Source organism: Colletes latitarsis, chromosome 10 (genome assembly GCF_051014445.1).
Source record: "Colletes latitarsis isolate SP2378_abdomen chromosome 10, iyColLati1, whole genome shotgun sequence".
NCBI classification, from domain to species: domain Eukaryota; kingdom Metazoa; phylum Arthropoda; class Insecta; order Hymenoptera; family Colletidae; genus Colletes; species Colletes latitarsis.
In genome coordinates, this window is record NC_135143.1 from 26,571,685 (window position 1) to 26,593,977 (window position 22,293).

Genomic DNA, 22,293 nt, shown 5'->3' on the forward strand with positions numbered 1-22,293 from the left:
ATTGGATTGAAACGTCCATAAACAATTAAACTAAAATTAAGCTGCTTTATCCGCAAGAGTAATAAATTTATTAACTTTATCGTTTTGAAAATGATATACATTTATTTCAATATTTTGTTAATTGAAATATGTTCTTCATTTTTGTTTTTTAATGTTTTTGAAATAATCATAAGCACTAAGGACTATGAAACATAACACTATTGTTGCAGAAATATAAGAACACTTATGTTCGTGGATTTACACCATTTTCATTCCCTTTAGAAACTGAATTTAAGTCGATATAATTATAAGGAATTTTTACTTCATAACTTATTAATGCTCTATCTTTAAAAAAATTAAATTTTATTCCACCAAAATATGCAGCATTCGTATCAATAGTTTTCCCTCGTTGAGATATTAAATAATATATTGATATTATTTAAGATATTAAATAATATATATTTAAATACTCCCATTACTGTTTCTCGATTGAGGAATGTTTTGTTCATTATAAAGAGCTCCAAATGGCAAAAAACGTAATAATCCATTGAGAGGAAGGTTCGGTATATGAAAGTGTGTGTCCGTGTTTATAATCAATGAGGGTTGGTTTTTGGATCAATTTTTAGTATACGCCTCTAACTTATAAAACGTGAACATATAGAACATCTACTGTAACAACTAATAATTCAACTATAATATTAATATACAAAAATGTTTGTATCTATAAAATGCCTAAGCTTTCAACCTACGTTTACTAAGATTTTTTCATTCAGTATGGCGTGTAATATCAACCATATAAATGTTGAATAATTTTCTGATTATCCTGTGTATTATTCAGTGTTTATTAATTGCGGTCAATCTTCAACTAGTCGAATATCGACAATTTCGTGTGGTAAATTACATTTACTAATATATTTTTAATTAATTCTTAATCCCTTAATTGTATAATTTCTTTTATTTTTATGAGTTCTAAACGTAAGAAGAGCGAATTATTTTATTCCATCACTGAATTTACCAATTTTTGCACAAGTGTCGCATAACTATTTATATTCTAGACAAAACTGGGGCTACTGGCATGAAAGATTTTGTTCTCCGTTTCATGGGATACCGAAAGAATAATCTATTTCTAGCTGTTGGACCTTAATCGGTAGATCGATATGGAAGTTTATTATCAGCAACTGGAACGATTGCAGTGAGAATTAAAAACGATATTTCTTATTTGCTTAACAGAGAACGTGTTTTCCGAAGATAACTTTTGGTCACGCGTGGTAAATCAGATACTGGACGAAAAAATCGAGTTAGTTCAACGAATTTGAATTTTCCATTTAATATACTCGAATTACCTGATGTTTACAGATTTTTAAAATACGAGGGCATCTAGAACATAAAAGCAACAGCGTATGTGCCTTGAAGTAGAAGGTTCCTCGTCGTTGAAGACGTTAGGACACTTTCTGCGAAGGAACAGCAATCTGTCGTCGGTAAGTATCTGAAGATTTCAACTTTTAGTCCCGATGGAACGCGGCCAGTCCGCAATTAGCGAGATTCAATCGTCCTCGCGTGCCAAGCGGCATCGTCGAAAGTTCCGATGCGTGCGAGTTTCGTATCGTCGCCTGGGCATCGAGCGCAAAAACGCAAAAAGTCCACCTTCTCGGCTCGTCGATTTCTCCGCTGCGACTTCGTCGCGATTAATTACCCACGTAATTACGCGGGTAATTTAAGGCGGCGAACGATCGAGCGCGCGCGACCAGTCTTTTTTCAGCCGCTCTCGTGGCTCATCCCGCCCCAAGCATCGTACGCGTGTTCGTACCCTTGGTGTTTAACGACTAATCTGCCAAATGAAGTGTTTTTGTGTTTGAGCACAACACTTCGTCTCAATAGAGGAGCAAAACCGCCCTCGGGAAAAGGGTTGCTCCGACATGATTGATGCCCGAGGGGGCAGAGTAAGGGTCTCCGGCAACCCTTTTTAGCCGGAGCGCTAAACGGAGCGCTTAATTGAGCCACAGACCTCAGAACCTTGGACAGCTAATCTCCCGGACGTATTTACGTAAAACGATGGACCGCTGGTCTTTCTTGTTGCTGGACTTCTTTACTCCCGCGTGGAATGGGCGACGGTTTTCTGCTTTCGCGGCCAGCGCGACAACCGCTTCGGGACGCTTAATGGTTGCCCTCGAGCCACACGAGCACGTGATGTACGTTACGAACACTTTTCCCGCCTCTTGTTGCGGTAACTGGTGCTCCATCAATGTCTTTGACGAGCACAAGTTTGTCGAACCACTTGTGGAAAGAAACTACGGACTGTTTTCGAAGACTGTCGGTACTTAAATGCGTGTAAATGCCTAACCCAGACCTAACCCAGATCCTAACCAACGAAGAATTCTACCCTCTTGAAGAATCTGCCACGAAAGTAATTAAGTTTCAGCTCCGAGTCCACATTTGTTCAAAGTTACTCCTATAATTTCGAGGTATAATATTGCTAGTGGTCAAATAATATCTCTAATAGACTCAACTATTACTATAAAACTTATTAATAATATTGTAGTACAGAATACTTTGGAGGTCAGTTTAATTTTTAATAATCAGTAAGGCAACTGTAGCAGTCCCTGCCTCACTTCAAAAACGAGGTATACGAGTAAACCTTATATCCAATGTATTTTTCCGCGTTTATGTATGCATGGAATTTCGACAGACATTACATTTTCAGTAAAGAATTTTTTTCTCAGAAGTGCGTAGGAATTCGGAGGTACGTCTATTCACCAAAAATGATTGTAATTGACCCCCGCAACCGAAAATAATTTTTTTCAGAGCGATTTCAAATTTTTTTTTTCGCCGAAAATAGTAACCAAAAATAATTTTTTCAAAATGGAAATTTCTATTGGATTGGACTATATGCAACAGAAATTTTCTTTTGCCATTTTGCAAACATTAGAACAATCTGTACGAAGTTGCTTCGTAGAAGGAAAAACTGTGACGTTGGTTATTCTTGGAACACTCTCATTGACAGCACATTCTTATCGTAGACGATGCATTCTCTGGTGAATATTCTTTTCCTCGTTCCCGTGGTGTCAACCCTCGAAGTTTCCTCGGTTTGTTCACGAATTGAGCCCGTGAAACGGCGCGTGGGCGTGCAAAGTGTCGACTGGTTTGTGTCTGTGCGCGCGCGCGAACGAAAGGACGAACACTGGCCCGTAATGGAGTTTCCAAATATTCGGGGAGCCCTCGCTCAATTTCGAACAATTTGCATTTAGGGTGAAGTGCAATTAATAGAAGCGGGGTGTTGTCCCGCGCCATTCCACGCCTATTAACACTATATTCCGCGGGAGTTTAGCATATCGAGGGGGCAATATTGAGTTACGCGACAGTAATTATAATACTCGTTAGACGGCACTGCAAGAGTTTACCCACTTCGCATGCTCTCGCGACCCGCAGGATCGAAGGACGTGTTCCTGCGCCGACTTAAGGGTCTTGACAGTCTGTTACCGAGAAACGACGAACGTCCCCCCCCCTTCAACCCTATCCCTGCACCGTTTTAAATGGGAAAAAATGTGCCGTTAATGAACCGGGGAGGTGTTAATGAATTGAGCGCGACTATAATTTCTGAACGAAAGCTCCCGCACAAAGGAAACGAACGCCTCTCGATTAATTAGCTTCTGATAAATATAAATCAAAAGAACTTTCCTCGCGAGCTAACGGACACTAATTTTAGCCTGGAGCAAATTTTATTATAATTCGCATGAATAACGTAACAGCAACGAAACTTTTCAAATTCTGATCAGAGTAGAAATATACCCTATACAGATTTTGAAATGCAAAGAAATACCACAAAATCGTAGAAACACCCTTGCATCTATTCGACATTTTAACGACATTTTTCTAAAAACCAATGACTTGAAACTTAGTGTCTCAATGTTAAATTATTTCTTTAAGTGTTAAAGTGTGAAATTTTCACGATAAAGATGGACTAGTTATAGTCAAACTTCACTAGGGTAACGGAAAGATCCATACAGTAATGATTCTTAAAATGAACACGTGATTCGTAAATTGAACATTTCTATCCCTCAAACAGCGGTTAAAATTAAAAATTCCACAAGTGTACGTCTATGAAATATTAAAATCCACCTTTCTGATGTTCCTGCGACCCGTTCAAGCGCCCCCCGGTAGTGCAATTTCACCGAGCCCGTGCAGTGTGAGTCCGTCTGACTTGTTTCATCTCTCACCACTGACACTCGATCGTCCCAGGGCGGACTGCACGCGAGACGGTCGACATTTTTCCGCTTCCTCGTAGGACTAGAAGCGTGCCTGTCCTACGGGATCCGTCGCGTTATATTTTTTTCCCCCCCCCTTTCCTTCCTTCGTGACGCCCTTCGTCGCGCAGCAGGTGTCCCGGTCCCACGATCTTTGCTATTTCTCGACGCCCCATTTTCTCCTCTCCCGACGGGGCTCTCGCGCCTAGCGCGAGGCCATTATCTTATTTTCCGCTTGGAAACATCGCACCCACAAGAAAAACGATCTGACGCGTGGAAAGAGGCCAGGGGAGAAAGGCCATTGGCTGCTCACGCGGAAGATCAGAGGTGCTTGCGCGTAATAACATTTGTATCCGCGAACGTCTTCCTCTCCGGGGCGATATCGAGCTCGAACGGCTCTTTATCCAGCCCGTAGAGTCCTTGGTCCGTCAGAATTAGATGTATCTGGATCGTCTCGGCCATTATTAACGCCGTTGAGCCGTCCGTTGAACGATGATCGTGGGTCGGACGACGATGATAGGGCGCGAAAAGAATAATAGAAACCCCGGATGGTTCCTCTCCTTTAACGCTGGACGGTAAAACTGTTTTTGGTGTGCTGTTATGTTTCCTGTACCTTGTAAACCGTTACGCGAGCTTGTCAGTGTGGAAAGTACTGTGCTCCATCATCCGAAGAGAGATGGGACTGTTCAGACGATAAAACGCTTGTTTCTTGACATTGATTATTCCGTGTTTTAGGTATACATTAAACGTCAACATGATTTTGTACATAGGAAAATCTTGATTCAACAGTACTCGATTTAACCCTCTATAAATCGAGCTACGATCATTGATACACATTAATATGTCATACCAAAATAACATATGTAATTTTAAAGTATCAACGAATCTATTTACCAGTTTTTCTCATAAACACTACAATAGGGAATGTGTGCTGTAAGTCATTGAACTTCTATCTTAGTAAATAGCAATACACGCGATCGGGGACCGTGAACGGCAATTCGCGATTTCGTCAGGACATTATTTTGATTCATATCTAGAATCGAACAGCCTGTAAGAACATACCATTAGTCGCCCTTAACCTGGTGCGAAAATTCTCACTGTGTGCCCTTTGCTAAACAGCTTTACGGCGCCACGTACGGGTATTAATATTGCGTCGCGAGCTTATGGTTCTCGGTCTACTGATCACGAGGGGTACGAGTAGTGCAAGGGGACAGCCGTATCCGTTCGGAACTACTATCGAACCGCTGATAAATAATTCACCACGAGGCTCGTAAAAAAGAAACCAAGATTGCTGAACCTATGTCACAAAGTCCTTGACCGTTCACAATTTCGTTAGATTAAATTATATTACCGATGGCATACTTTTATCAGCTTTTATGCTAGTCAGTACATTTCAGTGGGGGGTTAATAATATGTACAATATTACAGTGTTCGTCTACAGGTGGATAATCGTTTAGGATTGTCGGATAAAATCCATTTCTCATTTTCAATTACTACACGCGCTTATGATATTATAATATAAATATTCTTGCACCCATAATCAACGTCAGAGAACATTACTTATGAGATGACCTAATATTTATATTAAAATAATGTTACTTAGTTACGAAAGTATTAAAAAGAAGAGATTTTAGGCTATAACAGCTTTTTATAATAAAACAAATAAATCTTGCACGTTTTTTTATGTCCATTACATGAATGAATTTGAGCAGCTAAAAAAAATACTGTATTATATTTTTGACACTTCTGTTCAAAGTTTCACGAAAGAGACATCTCTTATAAAAATCACGAATTTTATTGTCGTTTTGTGGGACGACCCAATAATTTTGAACAGTCGCGTCTGTCGTTCCGACGCGCGTGCGCGGACACGAGGGTTAATTTCTGCGCGTATTTCCGCATTGCGTGCGCAATTGCGTCGGAAAGCGACGCGCGGAGAAATTCGCGGCAGTAGCCATGGTTACCGGCGTTGATCGGCGGGGCTGGGCGAAGGCGGCGTGCGTGACTAATTTGACACCCCGTAGATATAGGTGCGCCTAACCCAGACAGTCACCTGCGATTCGTGCCGGCCTCGTGTCGGCGCTAACGATCACGATTTCGCCCTCTGCCCCCTCCCCTCCTCCCTCCTAATAAAACCGAATTAAACGGCCCGATAAACGTCGTTGCCGCGGAAGAAGCAGCCGCCTGACCGATTTCGTTGGTTTCGATGGCGATTTCGAGATCACGACGAATCGATCGCCCTTCCAAACGACTAATTAACGCCTGTTTCGAAATAATAAAGGGGGATTGTTAATTTTGATAGGTGATTCTAGTAAAGATATTTGATAAAATTGATGGAAGAAATTTTAGCAGAGCACTCGTATCGAAACTAAACGAAAACTATAGTTGGAATTCCTATGATGTAAGATGTAAGGTTTAAATTCGACGTTCACATAGCCCTCACGTTGTAAAATTGTATATATAATGATCGAATTCCAATATTTCCAACTACCAACTAGTTTTCGATCTAGAATGATCCAAATTAACTCATAAAAAAATATAAATATTAATGTTCTCCTGTTGATGTACATACGTGTTAGGTATGTAAACCGAAGTTCGTTTGATGAAGTGGTTGGTTCCGCAATGTATGTTAATGAACTGGTTTCTGTAGATTTCACATTATAATTCGCTTTACTGAACTTTATATTCAGTTTGGGCGAGGGTTAGGAGCAAATTGAATGACTATTATTAGAGCTTCGGTAACTCTATTATTAGATCAATGTTGCTACGCAGGAAATCCTGATAGTTTTATTCCTGAGAAATAGTTTGCAAAATACATACGATAATTTGTAGACGTTGGTTATTGTAAAATAATTTGCGTGATAATTTGAATCCACTATTGCTTGCAGAGTGAACATAAGTATCGATTCTACCTTAATCTTCATTTGTTGAAAACTCACTTAGAAAAAGCTATGGTAGTTTTCATAAAGCTTACATAAATTAACGATATCTTCAATTTCTGTTAACAAACAAGCACTCGTATCTATTTTCTCAATTCTTGAGCCTTCCGTTTAGATTATCATATGTACAACGCAATATTAGCTTCATCATAATTGTTCGCAATTTATGTTACAAAGTAAAGGCGAGTACAGTGTCGAAAAGATCAAAAGCTGTTTCTCCATGAAACGATGTTGAAATTATTGTTACAAACGGGAGTTAATAGTTCATGGAGTAGTCCCGTACAATGTTGTTAACGAAGTTTACGCGCAAGAAAATAGTCGTAGGACGTGTCTCTTTGTCTTTGAACGAGATTTCCATGCCGACATGGCGATAAATTATTTTATTTTGCACGCCTTTGCTTCGTTTTCAGGATGATTTTCCTGCTCGACTAATTGATAAAATCCTTTCGTTGCATGTCGAACGGCTCAGAGAAAAATACAGCGCGATTTTAGTCACTTGGGGTTTGTATTATTTTCAAACACTGTAAAGAAACTTCTTTTCCTTTCGAACAGTTAAATCTTTCTAGCAACTATGACCAATATTTTTAATAAGATAATTTTCCACAAAATATAACTTAAAAAGTAGACTATTGGTAGATTTTCAATGCAGAAAAACTCAAAATATTATAGAGTCAAACGGTTTTCTTCTATTCATTGGAGCTTTGTTATAAAAAGAAAACTGCTTTCGAAATCTTATACAAAAATTATTTAATCTGAAAACAAATTTCCAAGAGACTATCGTTCGATGCTTTTTGCGATACTTTTTAGGTAATGTATCGGTAAATAGTTGATGGGTCAGTTATTATGGCATCGTGGGTTACCGCTTGACCTGTGGGTTATAGGTTGCTGACCACTGGATCTAGACCTTGCTCCGACCGATTATCATCGTCTCCGAGTAACGGTGTGCTTTTTTAATCGGAGCTTGATTTAACGATAACGACGTCATCAAACGTTGATACGTTTACGTTTTTACGTTTGAAGCCATCGTATTGTAACGATTAGTTAGGTTTAGAGAGCGAAACGCTAAATTTAATTATTTTCTCAACACTTCAGCCTTAGTTTCAGGCTCTTCTCGAGAGTAAATTTGTAGAAACTACTAGAAAACCAACGAAGCAGTATACTTAAATAAATTTTGATTTCTTAGGATATTTTCAACTACCTCACTTACAGATCATTTTTGCGCTATATTTCTTCCAAGGAACGTACAGTCTTGCTAATAAGTTTTCAATGCTCAAATACGCGGAAGCATACGATAAATGGCTTACATTAACTTCTCTATATTTCAGTAATAAAAAAGAATATTTATATTTTTCATATGTAGCTACGACCCAACGAGTTTTCCAACGTGCAATATTTTCTGGTACGCGCAAATAATTTTCAATCGTCGTCGAAAAATATTTTTTCCACCCGTAGACACGGCCCCCGTCGCTATTCGGATTTTCTTTGTAAATGGAACGAAAACAGGGAAGATCGCTTTTAAATTGCGCTCTCAAAAGCTTTCAGAAACGATTGCAGGTTCGATATTAGTTTCGCATCCTTCCCGCTTTCAGGCCCCCCTCCCCCCCTCCTCCCCCCATCGCCTGATCAAACTCGACGAATGTATTTCCCGTCGTAGGCGAGCGGTTTGAAATTCTTCCGCGGCGTGGTGTGCGAGCGTCGAAAAAAATTGTAATCGAATTGGAGTATTTTTCCAATTGGCAATCGTCGAGCGGCCGAGCGCGCTGAACGATTGGGCGTCCGACCGTTTCTCTCTCTCTCTCTATCTCTATCTCTCTCTCGACTCCAAATTAGTTGGCCTACCACGAAAAATCAATCTGCCCGCTTTTTTCCGCCCTCCTCGTCGTGCCCTCCGCCGTTGTCGATTCCATTCGCGGCGGTCAGAGGGAAAATACAGCTCCACCCCCGCGTTCCTACGAGCGAAATGTCATCGACGGCCGCGCCGCGATCTCGCGATCGTCGCGTTCTTCTTAGATAATGGGCTTCCGTCGCGCGTGTCGATCGATAGATCCACGAATCGTTTCCTCGCTTTCTTGCATTTTGCAATATCGCGAGCCCTCGTAAAATACATCGCGATGCTCGATTATCGACAATCTTTTTCCCCTCGAGAACGTTACGAAATTGGGTGAAATGTAGGTCGCGACACAAACGAGAAATTTGACTGATTTATTCGTTTAACGTCTTCGATGCACGTCGCCGAGTTGTGTGTAAACATTCGTTTGTCGCGAGAAACGAACTATATGTAGACAATTTTATTGCACTTTCTGGAGCGTATCAAATAATAAATACTCGATCGATGTTTCGAGCAGAATCGGGCAAATTTTATTCACGAATGACGAATCAAAATTTTAGATACGTTCGTAAACTAGCTTTCGTTCGTGGCCTAATTTACGAACGAATTGAATATTTTTAGTTGTTATTCGTAACATTTATCGAAATCTAGTATCCAGTAATTAGACTGATATTATATTATTGATAAATATAGCATTTGTATCGGACAATATTACCTACATGGCCACATCTTAGTCGCAATAAAAAATATCTTTCGTGCGAGGTAAAATGACTTTAAAGTTTCTCCAATATTGTTAATTCTGAGTAACATTTTTTGATTCTGAACTATTAATAAATTGCTAATACATGTCGCCTCCCATTTAAAAGAAACAATACGTTTCTACAAATTCTTAATAACATCAGATTCTGAATATTACTATTTAACAAATTGCTATACATACTACTCAATTCCTTTCAACTGTTTACTAAACCTCCCACTTCGTGCTTTATACTTCGCCAATTAATTTCGTGTTGTGCATACGGAGAATTCTATAAAGCGATAATTATCCCAGCAGGTGTTCCAACGGAGTTAATTTCGTTAAGTGTTTCCAGCTAAGCTCTCCCTAGTATTGATTTCAGAACTAGTCATTCGGCGCGAATCGACACGGTCAGTCATGTTTTCCATTCTTCCTGAAACTTGCGAATCGCGTGACAAAGTATAACGCACGATAATTACGTATCGGACGATTCTAACTCGCAACAATGATTATCGTTTGCTTCTCGTTAAATATAAACACGTATAAACGTGCGTAATATAAAGCTCGAACCAGGCGGACGCGAATTATTTCGCGGCAAAAATCAAATGTCTCTTAAGTCCGGCATATTAAGCGAACACACGTACGTTTCATTTAGCTCGTTCAGCTGTCAATTTCGATATGAGCTTTTTGCGGATGACGAACAGAGGAACGGAAAGGAAATATATGTTTCCGAGTATGGAAAAAGGAATTCACCGAGCACGGCAATCGGGGAATCGAAACGAACGTTCAATAATTCTCAATCGAGCTGCAGCGGGTAAAAAAAGTATTGGCACACCTTTTCTTCAAATATCTTCATACATTCATGCGATATATCAAAACGAACTTTATCCTTCGGCGCCTTCTAACGTATAGAATTAGTGAATTAGTAAATGCACGATTTTATAAATTGTTAAATGCAAAATAGGTGTGCAATATTTTCTGCGCATGCCTTTGGCATTAATTATAACGCCTCTTTTAAATCATTCTCGTTTCTTACTTTTTTCTTTCGAATTTCTCAAACGTAAAAATTCCATCGATCGCGTATCCTACTTTATTATATTATATTATCCCATACTTCATTGGGTAATTTTGATACGTTTCATCGAAGCATTTTGTTACGTCTATCTATTCGTCTCAATACGAGTTGTAAAACAACGAACGAGACTGTGCAATTCTATTTTTAAAATCCCTACAACTTTGGGGAAAAATATATTACGTATTTTCTTTTTTTAACATTTTCTCGTATCGTCGAAAGCAACAGAGGTATCGAAGATAACAATCCAATTGGCGATACTCTGGATTGTACTGTGCGTCTGCGAGAAGTTGGCTAGCGAGAGGAATGCGGGTCTGATTGGCTCCCCACTCTACTTTAAAGCGAAGTACTCCCTTGTCCCTTGCGCCGTCCCGCTAACCAATTTCTCACGGGCACGCAGTACATATTTAAGATCATTTGAAGGTAATTTTACTACTATATCTGAAACTAGTGACGTTTAAAAAAAATGTTTCGGATGGAAGTCTCTCTGTTTCAAGGGGGACATCTCAAAATGAACGTAACTTGGTTCTAAATCATGGCGTTTCTGAGATTTCCATGCAACTTCTGTGTTCGTTTTCGATGGAACGATTTACTTTTTACCTGGTGATGCATCTAACCATTTTCTATGTAAATAAATATGTACATATTTGTCTCACGGAAGTTAATTAATAGAAGGTCCTTTTAACTTGTTTTAACAAAGTACGCGATCACAGCTTCGGAGGATCGTTTCCTCGCGCGATTTTCCGACCCAACTCAAATGCTGATCACGCGTTTCCAGCAGTAACAGTCGTGAGTAACAATAACAAGCTTAATAAGCAATTCGACGTTTCGATATCGGCCGAGGCGCGCAGGGCGCATCCAATAAAATCTCCGCACTCCGGATGATAATTATCGCGAGAAAACAGCGTTAATCCCCGCAATCAATCTGGCGTATATGCGGCAGGGGATGCATGAAAATCTGGAAAACGCGCTTTCCCGGTCGCAATCGGGCTACGGTGACCGCCGACCGGGCCCCTACCACCGAAACAACCCGGTTTGTCCAATAAAAGCTCCGTTTTCCCTTCGCTATCGCCTCCCCCCCTTCGCCGCTCCGCAAAACCATCTCGTCGAGCGGCCTAATAAATCCGACAGATAGGATTGGCGTGCGCTATCAATTAAAAATGATGAAACCGAACGTGCGTCCGCCTCTCTGTTTCGCAGCATGCAGTTTTCCCTCCTTCTCGGTCCTTCCCTCCGTTTCTCTCTCACTTTTCGAGAGGAGCACACGGCTGATTCCTTCGCCTTGTCTGCTCGCGTAATAAGCTTAAGCGATTAGGTGTACCTTAGGGGCGTACTGGCGTTCCCTTCTTCGACCTTCCAGCTCCTCGGTTTTCAGTCGACGGGAGAAGCGGCTGCCGCGGAAAGGGCAGCAAAATAAACGATAGACCGAGAGAGAAAGAGAGAGAGAGAGAGACAGAAGGTACGCCAACCCCCTGGAGAAAATTGAAAAAAAAAAAAAAAAAAAAAGGTGGAACGAGAACGGTGGGCGCCGGCAGGTTTTAAACGCAATTAAAATTTTTAATTGCGACTCTCCAACAGAGGGGAACACCTTCGAGTTCATCCTTCGTCCTTTTCACGCGATCGCGCTTCATCCAATGGACGCTTTATCGTGTCACTTTCCTCTACCGTTTTCTTTCCTATCGATTAAGCGCATTCTTCGCGATTCGCCCCCCGGGCATTTGAGACTGATACGGGGAGTGGTAATTTCGTTTTCATAGACTTTCTGGTACCTCGTCTTGTTATGGTTTTATTTAAAATAGTATTTGTTAAACAAAATATGATCTAACTCTTCTTTTCACGGACTACTTTTTACTTTCAATTCTGGTAAACTTTTGATTCTAAGGTCAACTTCACCCTTGGCATTCGATGGAATTTAAATCAGACAGGAAAGGAAATACATTAATAGAAATGTTTCATACTACAAATTCAATAAGATAAATACGTACTCGAATTTGACTTTCATTTGATACTTCAAACATATGTATACCTTGTCTTTTTTTTTGATACTTTTAATCTATGAATTGGACCAAAAAAGTCTTTGAATAAATTGCCTCGAGAAGGGCTTGTATTGAAAAAGTAACTAAAACGTAATACACTTCAATTAGTTACGATATACAGATTGCTCCAAACTAAAAAAATTTAACGTAATACTTCGCGTACGCTTTTTACATCGTACCTGGTGCACTCCAGATTTAACGTATCGCTTCGATGCTTCGATGATCGCCCTACTAGCTATCGAGTTTCTACTCGTTACGGTGAGCCCTCAAACGTAACCCTCCCGGAGTTTTTCGGTTTTGCAAGTCGTATGAGCAACGTTCAGTGCTGATTCTTAAAATGAACCAGCCATGATTCGCAAGTTGAGCATTTCTATCCCTCCAACTAGAGAGATCCCTCTGAAGGTACTTAAAAAACGATACGAGCCGACGATTTGTATAAAAGACGCTTTTTTTTTATTTGATTACGGCCGTCGGTAGAAGATAAAGGCGACTCTGAGGCTCGACGATATCGTTGCGTATAAATGTCTGCTGGTGTCGAATTTCGCCGTCTGTTATACGAAAGATGAACGTGCCAAGCCTGGATCGATGTTCGTTTTAAGAATCATTACTGTAGATGGCACGTTGAAGCGTCGATAACATCGCCCCGATGCCGGAACAGTCGGAACGTGTCCCCGGGTTCCCGGGCAATCGAACGGACGATGTGAAAACCGAGTGAAAAATCAATTCCGCGCTTCGACAGGCAAAAAAGCAGGTGCTCGTAAAGGCTGCTAGCGGGCAGGTTATTATCCGGGCCGCAGTGAACTACGGCGGCGTGCAACCGCCCGGCAAGCGTGCCCCCGGGAGTCTAATCGATGCGTCGTCGCATGCGACTGCGTGCTTTTATCGCTGTCACGCACATAATTAATTTAATTTAGTTTAATACGTCGGGCCAGCGTCAGGCGGCGATTGCTGTTCCGATTGTTTGCACGGAAACGCTACCATTAACCCGCCCCCCCTCGTCGCGCGCGCGATCGCGCTCAAGCGGCCACGACACTCGTATCCGCTGAATTCGAGAGAGATAAATAGATATTCATTGGCCTGGGATAATAATATCCTTTAAGGACACACGAAATATCAGCGTACAACGCGATACAATTTACAGCGAGTTTGTCGAGCCCATTTTGGCCAATTTTCATTTTGCTATTGCGGCGCGGGTCGTATACGAATCGAATCGTAACGTAAATACTCTGTGATTAGTGCTACGATCGCACACGGGGCGATTTTACAGGGAAAAATAAGACAGAGACGCCGCAATAGAATTTGTTCGCAGGAGACTTCGTTTTTGAGAAAATCAATTTCGAAATTTAACTCTGTCCGAGACGGGACATTGCAAAGTCGATTAGTTTTTTTTTAACTCGTTCAAGTAACACAGAAAATAATTACCCTTATAAAGTATTTTTAATCTCCCTCAAAAAATAATAGGACGTTAAGGAGTGTTTTAAAATATATCAAGCTTGAATATTTCTGGACACAAGTTTTTAAAATAATTCTTAACAAGGGCCTTTATTCATACCTCACTGTGGGTTAAAATAAGAGAGTCATCAAATTTTTTCTTTGTAAGATAGCAAGTTTTCTATTAGTGATTACTCTTAATAGCCGAGGACATTCATTTGTCATCGATCGAGGGAATATTTATTTCGGTGTACAAGCGCATCGAGGCTGTTAGTTTTATTTTCGTTCTCTTTTTGTTCGATACTGTTTTCATGCCAAATATAAAAGTCAATAGAGCGAGATTCGATTTGCGTGAATTACTGGCCACGTCGCGTTAAAGGGTCGATGGCAAATTATGAGTGAAGTTTAAAGAGCAACGTGGCGAGTTACGAGGGATTTTAATAAACGTTGAAGCCCACGAATCGCGGGCTCGATACAAGCTATTCCTTTTACGAGGGCTCGTTTCTTTTCGTTGCATCGTCGACGGTAACACGATCGGCCTCGTGGTGTCGTGAGGGTTAACGAGTTAATTCTTCGTTAGTCGCGTGACCACGCGAACCGATTATTTAAAAATGTACGAACGTTCGTTGTTCCAGCCAAAACCGAGTGGAAACGAACTTTAATTCAGTAATGTATCAATAATGTGTTTTTTTATGAATGTGAATTGCATTTTAAGAAAATCCATTTAAAATAATAAAATGCCTTTCGATTTTGAAACTGACTTAATTCAAAAATAAACGAAAATGATATTCCTATTTTCCATTTTCCAAAAATGGAAGACCACGAAGGGAAAAAATATTCGCGAGTGGTTCGACAAAATAACTGGACGTTTCTTAGAAATTCCTTTGGAAGAAATCCCTCGAGATTAAAAGTCATAACGTGAGGAACGATATTTGTACCAGATTTTATGAAGAAAATGAGGCGATTTAGCGTTCTATTCCTGGACGTTTCCACCTTCCTGTGTGACAAATCATATTTTCAGACGTCCACTGATTATATAATCGAACGAAACTCGAAGAAACGCGAGCTATCGGTAATTGTGACGCACCGAGCCCGGTTTTCTACAGACGACGCGAGTAACTCACCTGGACGCGGACTTCCGGAAGATTGACTTTCATGGCGAGTTCCTCCCTGGAGTACACGTCCGGATAATGAGACTTCTCGAAGGCCCTCTCGAGCTCGTGCAGCTGGTAAGTGGTGAAGGTCGTCCTGTTTCGACGATGCTTCTTCTTGCCGCCGTTCCCGTTTAAATCGTCCCCGCAGCCTGTCCCGAGTTCCTCGTCGCTGCCGCCGCCGGTGGAGTTGCAGCTGTTCTCACCTGGAACCCACGGGAGTGGTCAGGTCTCCTCGGAAACGGTCGTTACGGTTAATAGGTACGGTAATGGTGATCGATTTATCCAGTCTCAGCTATTACCTCTATTATGCGCGTATAATGGTAGCCATTACAAGTGTTGCCAACGCTTGTCCGACGCGTACAACCATGGATTTCGCGTCGATCCGTGATTTCTGTCGCTTTACAAAAAGATCAATTCCCTTTTTCCGGTATTTCACTTCACAGTCTACTACGAGAAACTTCACTGACCTAATATTCAGAACATTTTTATTTCGTCAACCATGCGTGTATAAATAAAATTATTATTCGATGTCATAATACTGTTCCAGGGGGTGAAATCAACCCTCGAAGAAAGCGTTGTTTCACCAAAATAAGTTGTTGAATAAAGTTAGTATTAATTCTGGAAAGACCAGTCCCAAACTGTTACAAATATTCCATTTGTCCGGAGTGAAATATTTTCAAACAATTATTTACTGTCAAGGTAAAATGGTTACGTACTCTTATAAGCAGACTTTTCAGAATTTTAGAATTCTTCGACTTATAATAAATATCTTGTCGAAAGAACAGAATGAAAAATATTTTCTATTTAAAATATACGAGTGTACACAATGTACAGGATGTCCTAACTAACTTGAACACCATAAGTATCTCATTTGTTTCTAACGATAAGAAGAAAGTATTATAATTAGTAACATACTTTTCTCGAAGTTATATTTGTCCAGGTTTTTAAAATTGAAATGAAATAGGTGAATATTTGCATTAAAACGTGTAATGTTTCAAAGACGAAATGTAGTGTAGCTCGTTTATACAAAAATTTCACGATTTATAACGAAACTCTTTCCAGACGAATGTATATTGTAAGTGGCAGGACGTAAACTAGAAAACTAAGGTGAATAAATTTATAATAAGTTACGACTGGTGTACACGAAGGTTATAATCAGAAGATTGGATTAGATTAGACTTCTTTGTGTTCTTTTTTGTAAGTTACATTTGACTGTACGAAACGAACGTGGATTTTTGACACATGTCGTGTCGAGACGCGTAATCCTTTTACGATACCGTCTACCAATTACAAATGCAAAAAGATCAATTTCACACGCGGAGAGATTTCCTAACACGGACCGGTTTAATGGCCCCGTTTGGGCGTTGTTTAATTTTAAACCACACCGTGGCCTCTCGACGATTATTGATTTACACGAACTTGTAATTATTTCCTCTATTATACAACGCATAACACGGCGGCTATTACAAGAGCTGTAATGGCGCGTAATGAAGCCCGGGCATCAAAGTATGCACACGCCAAATTGCAAGTTTTCGCCTGGAATATTATCCTACGAGAACAATTAATTATCCGTTTCGATAGTTACGCGTTCGAAATTACTTCTCTGAACGTAGAATCTTAATTTTTAGTAATTTTCTGTCAATCGAACGCAACGTCGGAAATGCAGAACGAAAGCTGTTAATCGAGCACCGACGAAATCACGAATTACAATAATTGAAAATCGTATTTAGGTATTTTTATTCCGTCCGTGGGATTCGCGATAAAATACTCAACGAATGTGACAAGGTTTCCGTAAAAATCACACGACCGATAAGAGAGTGTGAGGTTGAAAAAGATTGAACACTTCCAGTATGCACTGACACGCGCGGTTATACATCGGGTGACGCATTTCGAAATAACAGGCTGCAAAATTTATTACTTCGAAAAGTTTTCCCTTAACTAATTTACTTTCATTTTTCAAGCATCATGTAAAAAAGATAATCGCTCTTATTCATCTATCCATTGTCCTATAGTTGATGTGTATTCTTTCTTTTTTTGTTTGGTTAATTGGTTTTTGAAAAAACATTTATAATTTTTTATAGAGGTGTTAAAGTTCTTCTCTCGCTATTAGGGAATCGAAAGTGGTGCTCAACGTCCTGAAACGAGAATACGCGCGTGGGTATAACATTTTTTCGCGAAACGAGAGGTTCCATAATCCGCAGAACTTGGCAATTTACCGTATAAATCAACTTGTCGACGCAGTTACGCAACGGAAATTAAGGTACGAGCTGCGAAAAGGGATAAACACCATTTTTGATTGTCGCGTCGCGCAGCTCATAGCAAATCCTTCTCTGAAACAGCGGTTCCTCGCGTCGTTGAAAAAACAAGGCAGAAATAAAACGCTAATTTTTTTTTCAAATCATAATTTCCCGAACGTTCGATTTTATATTTTTAAACGATTAAACTTGAGCAAAACTTCGTTTATCAGTCGCAAAACTGTCAATTTCGAGACGATAACGAGGTAGCTCGACGTTCTGGCGCACAATTTCTACGAACGAAACGAATATCAGAGTAATCAACTTCATCGGAAAACCTTCATCGTGGATATTCAATTGCGAATATTAAAAGACCAATAAAAGGAGTCGGAAAGATTTCTCGTTCCTGCTAATTTTCAGAGGATTTACAGCATCACTGGCTAAGCGACAAGTAGCTCGTTTCTTGGCGCGACATTTCGCCGTCACTAAATAACTTGCAGCAGGTAACCGCGTAACCTGCACTTTCGACAGACTATTACACGGTCATTTTCGCTATAAATTACCGCCGCCTCCTGCATTATCCGTCCTTATTATAATATCCAAGAACATGAACGCCCGTTATCAAACAAGAAATTGATTCTGCGGGACCGCACGAGCTTACGGGGGTTCTCCCCACTACAAACCGATCCTCGAGATTAAATACTATACCTACAAAGATTGTACACCATTTTATAATAGTACGTAATTCTGTTAATCACTATTTTAAGCGATACGAAACTTTGACAAATAGTAAACCAACATTTTCAACAGCTTTCCAGTATTAGTTACAAATTAGCTCTCTTAGCTTTCACTAGAATTCTACTAATCATTATTTTATGCAGTACGAGATCGTAACACCAATAGTAAAATAACCTTTACAAAACTTCCGATTATTAAATCTGAATTCTATTCAGAATCAGTCGCTCCAGTATTAGTTTTAAATCAGCTTAGCTCCTACTAATAGCTCTCCAACTTCCAGAGGCAAAAACTTCAATCAGAAATGCAGTAGTTAGAAGTAATCATTTTTTGTTTCGTTTGCATTGATTGTATAATACTAATAGGTATATTTACATGTGAATTTATCAGATTTCGTTTTACAGAACATTTAAATAGACCTGGAATAGACTTTTCAAAATAGACTTGACAAGACAATTGAAATTATCGTTTTTCTGTTACCTATAAATGAACAAGACGTGACATTTTAAAATTGTTTGTGATAGGTCACATTGGAGATACGATATACCAAAGTTGCACGACTTTTGTAAAACGATTTATTCAAAATTAGACAATCTGCTTAACAACCAGGGTTTATACAAGAATTTGGAATAAATTTGGAGAAACTGTGGGTAATATGGCCACTATTATTCGTTGATAGTACTATGACACTATAAACATCTTGTATTTTTCTTTTTATCAAGCATTCCTTTACTTTGGAAAATAAAGTTAACTATGCCTGCGTTAGTGTCCTTATAAATTTGTCAGGGACTATAAGCTTCTGGAGGCCCGGAATCAGCGGTCTGTATCCCCCAGACCGCGCAGAATGGTCCCCATTGAATATCGTCGATTGTCTAACGCGGCTAATTTGAAACGGAAAGAGAATGGAAGACCATTTTCCGGCGCTCCTCATCCATAACCAAATTCAACAATCGAATCCAGCCGGGCTCCAAATGATTCTCTTTTCGCCGGCGCATCCCGACACCCCGTGGGGTGTATATATTCAGGCTCTCATTAACTGCATAATTAACCTTCTCTCACGTCGCAGCGTAGCGCATTAGATCGAATTGTGGGGGGTAATCGGGTGGCTCAATGGCGGCGTTCCCGAACATACACGGACAGCTGCGCAACGAGCACGTATTCTGCGTGTTCCCGTGTGTCTGTGCGGCAACGGCCCGGTGCTAACCAACAGCCTAATAACCTCGCCTTGCCTCGTGATTGACGCGCCTGTACCGGCTAATTATCAACAACAATCAATAATGGCCCCCGAGAGTGCCAACACCATCGTCCTCCTTCGGTCCTTGGCTCTCTCCTTCGCCCACCCCCACTGTGCTTGTGTGTATCCACGCTACCAGACAAGACTCCTTCACCCTTCTTCCTTCAGGCTCTAACGTTGCCCCGGAGAGGGACTTCTGTTCTAGAAGACAATGATTTTCGACCCTAGAGTACCTCGATGGATCGAGATTAACTCTTCGTGGCTTCAGACATTTTTCATGTTTTCCAACGATTCGGTTATTTTCACTTGTACCCCATGGTTTATGCGTATTTTCTTACTAGTTTTGAACTCTGTTCAAGTTGAATATTTTTATTTAATTCTAATCTCTATTTTGTATGCATCTTGCAATAGTTGCAGCGCCTGCTATGCAAACGCAGTTCTTATCAGTATTCAATATAGAGGCGAATAGTGAGGGTCCGAGGAGACCCAGGGTTACCCTTTTGCGTCGTGGCTGAGGGTTAAAACAACCCTCAACAATTCTGTCGTCGAAAGAGTAAAGTTATCCAGAGATTGAAAGAAGTAAAAAATACTTGTAAAAAAACCGTTAAATTTAAAATTGTTTTGCAATAACACGCGCTTGATAATAGTGTTCGAAGACTTATTAAAACTGTACTCCGGAGAATTGTAACGTTGATAAGCAGTAACAATCCCGCGGTTGTTTCGGTCCGAGACTTCCGCTCCAATTCGCATTGCTCGCGATGATAGACGCGCGTCAGAAATTGAATTACGACTAAACGTATCGCGCCTGCGAGAAACCTTTCCTCCCCCGGAAAGGGTAACGGGTTCGTGTCGGAAGCTCGATCTCGCGTGATTGGTCAAAAAGTTGCGAACCATGGATCATCGACGATCGACGACTCGCAAATGGAACTGTCGAGTCCCTGTCCTAGCGTAAAAGAAAATATCCAAAAGTGTCGCCTGTTTACAATAATCTTCCATACTATCGGTAATCGAGGCTCCGTTTCCGACCAAAAACAATATCGAGGATTTAGAAAATGTAAATCTATTTGGTTTTAACCAGCCGCGAAGAAAAAGGACAATTTTAATATTTTTTAAAATGACATGACAAAATTGCATTCAAGTAGCTGGTGTACTTCTATTAACCCTCTATGGGCCGAATTTGTTTCTTGAATATAAACTTACGAACCACTTACTTATATTGTATATTAGTATTAATATTGTTATTAGTAGACTGCGGATCTTTATGCAAATTCGTATTTTTATTAATAGAATTAATGAAATGGGAACTTTATAGAGGGTTGTCTCAACCCCTAAATACAATAATTTGTATCTAACTTGAAACATTTCTTATATTTTGGCATATTAAGTGCATTCTGTAGTTTTTTGAAAATTTAAATTTCCCATAAATGCATAAACATCCGCAGTCTAGTTATTAGTTATCTCAGAAACATTAAATAATCTTGTGAGAAAACTAAAATTATTTAGTAAAATGTCGATATATTAACATGTGACCTGAAAGTTACACGGGCCCATAGAGGGTTAAAATGAATTCTTGGAGTGCAAAGGGTTAATATATTTTACTTTACTATATCCTCTTACTGCATAATCAGACGATTAATAGCGAAAAATACTGTTCACGACTGGATAAAGTAAAAGAAATGGGCATAAATCATATTTAAAAAAGAAATTGTTTTCCACCGTGATAAGGCACGACCCCATAACGTTTAACGATGGGACAAAAATGATTGCAGCTAAAATACCCCTGTATTCACCAGACCTTGTCTCATTTCATTTCTGTTTATTTCGTATAATGAAAAATTCTCTCAGTGAAAAATCGTTCAAAAACACCGAAGATAATAAAGCGACGAATTTTATTACAAAGATATATTTAAATTATCCAAAAGATAATTGTGAAACTTGAAAGTATGGCAACGACTTTTCAACATACTTGAAACGTGCAAAAATGGCACCAAACCGGAAATACCGTGTGACCTGTGGCGGTTGGAAAAAACAGCGATTCCAAAAGGTTGCTTTCGTACAAATTTCCCAAGCTAGCTATTCGGGGATTTTGTCGGTGATAAATAGAGAGTTTCCATGCGTTCGGAGTGCAATTAATGTGGATATATTATATTCATACGGGGATATGACGGTTTACGTAGGCGAGTATAGAATGTCCGCATAAATGGGCGGTGTAAGCGCGCGCGCGCGCACGCTTGTGTGGGTACGTCTGCGCAATAATTGGTTTCGGTCGGACAGAGTAACCATCGTGATTAAATTCTACGAGGCAGGTGCAGAGTAGTGGTGCGCCGTCGCCGTTGCGTTATATCGAGAGCACCCAATGTACCGTTCGAAGTGGCTCGAGTTTTCGTGGATTAAAGGCGACACCGCGTCGCAAAGCGAAAGTTTTCCTAGCCTAATTGAGAATCGGGATCCGGCGTCGAGCGTCCGGCATTAGAGGCGAATTTTCACTTTTCCATGTAAATGTCGGAACGTTTTTGCTTCCGCTTCGAGAGGAACAAACATGGCGAATAGTTGCTCTTTGGATGGCTGACTCTTAACACGTTGCCCACCGATTGGCAAATATATATGCGATAACCGTGTATAAATTACATACAGAACTCTATGGAACTTACAATCAAAGATAATAAAAATAATATAA

At 40.1% G+C, this 22,293-nt stretch overlaps 1 protein-coding gene across 1 annotated transcript in view; it reads right to left on the bottom strand.

Annotated features, from left to right (window-relative positions):
- The window catches only part of LOC143346450 (retinal homeobox protein Rx1), a 68,287-nt gene that overhangs the window by 21,985 nt on the left and 24,009 nt on the right, over positions 1-22,293 (bottom strand). Inside the window, exon 2 of the mRNA XM_076774549.1 lies at positions 15,384-15,616. Coding sequence (XP_076630664.1) covers positions 15,384-15,616 — 233 coding nt within the window. The remainder of the gene's footprint in view (positions 1-15,383; positions 15,617-22,293) is intronic.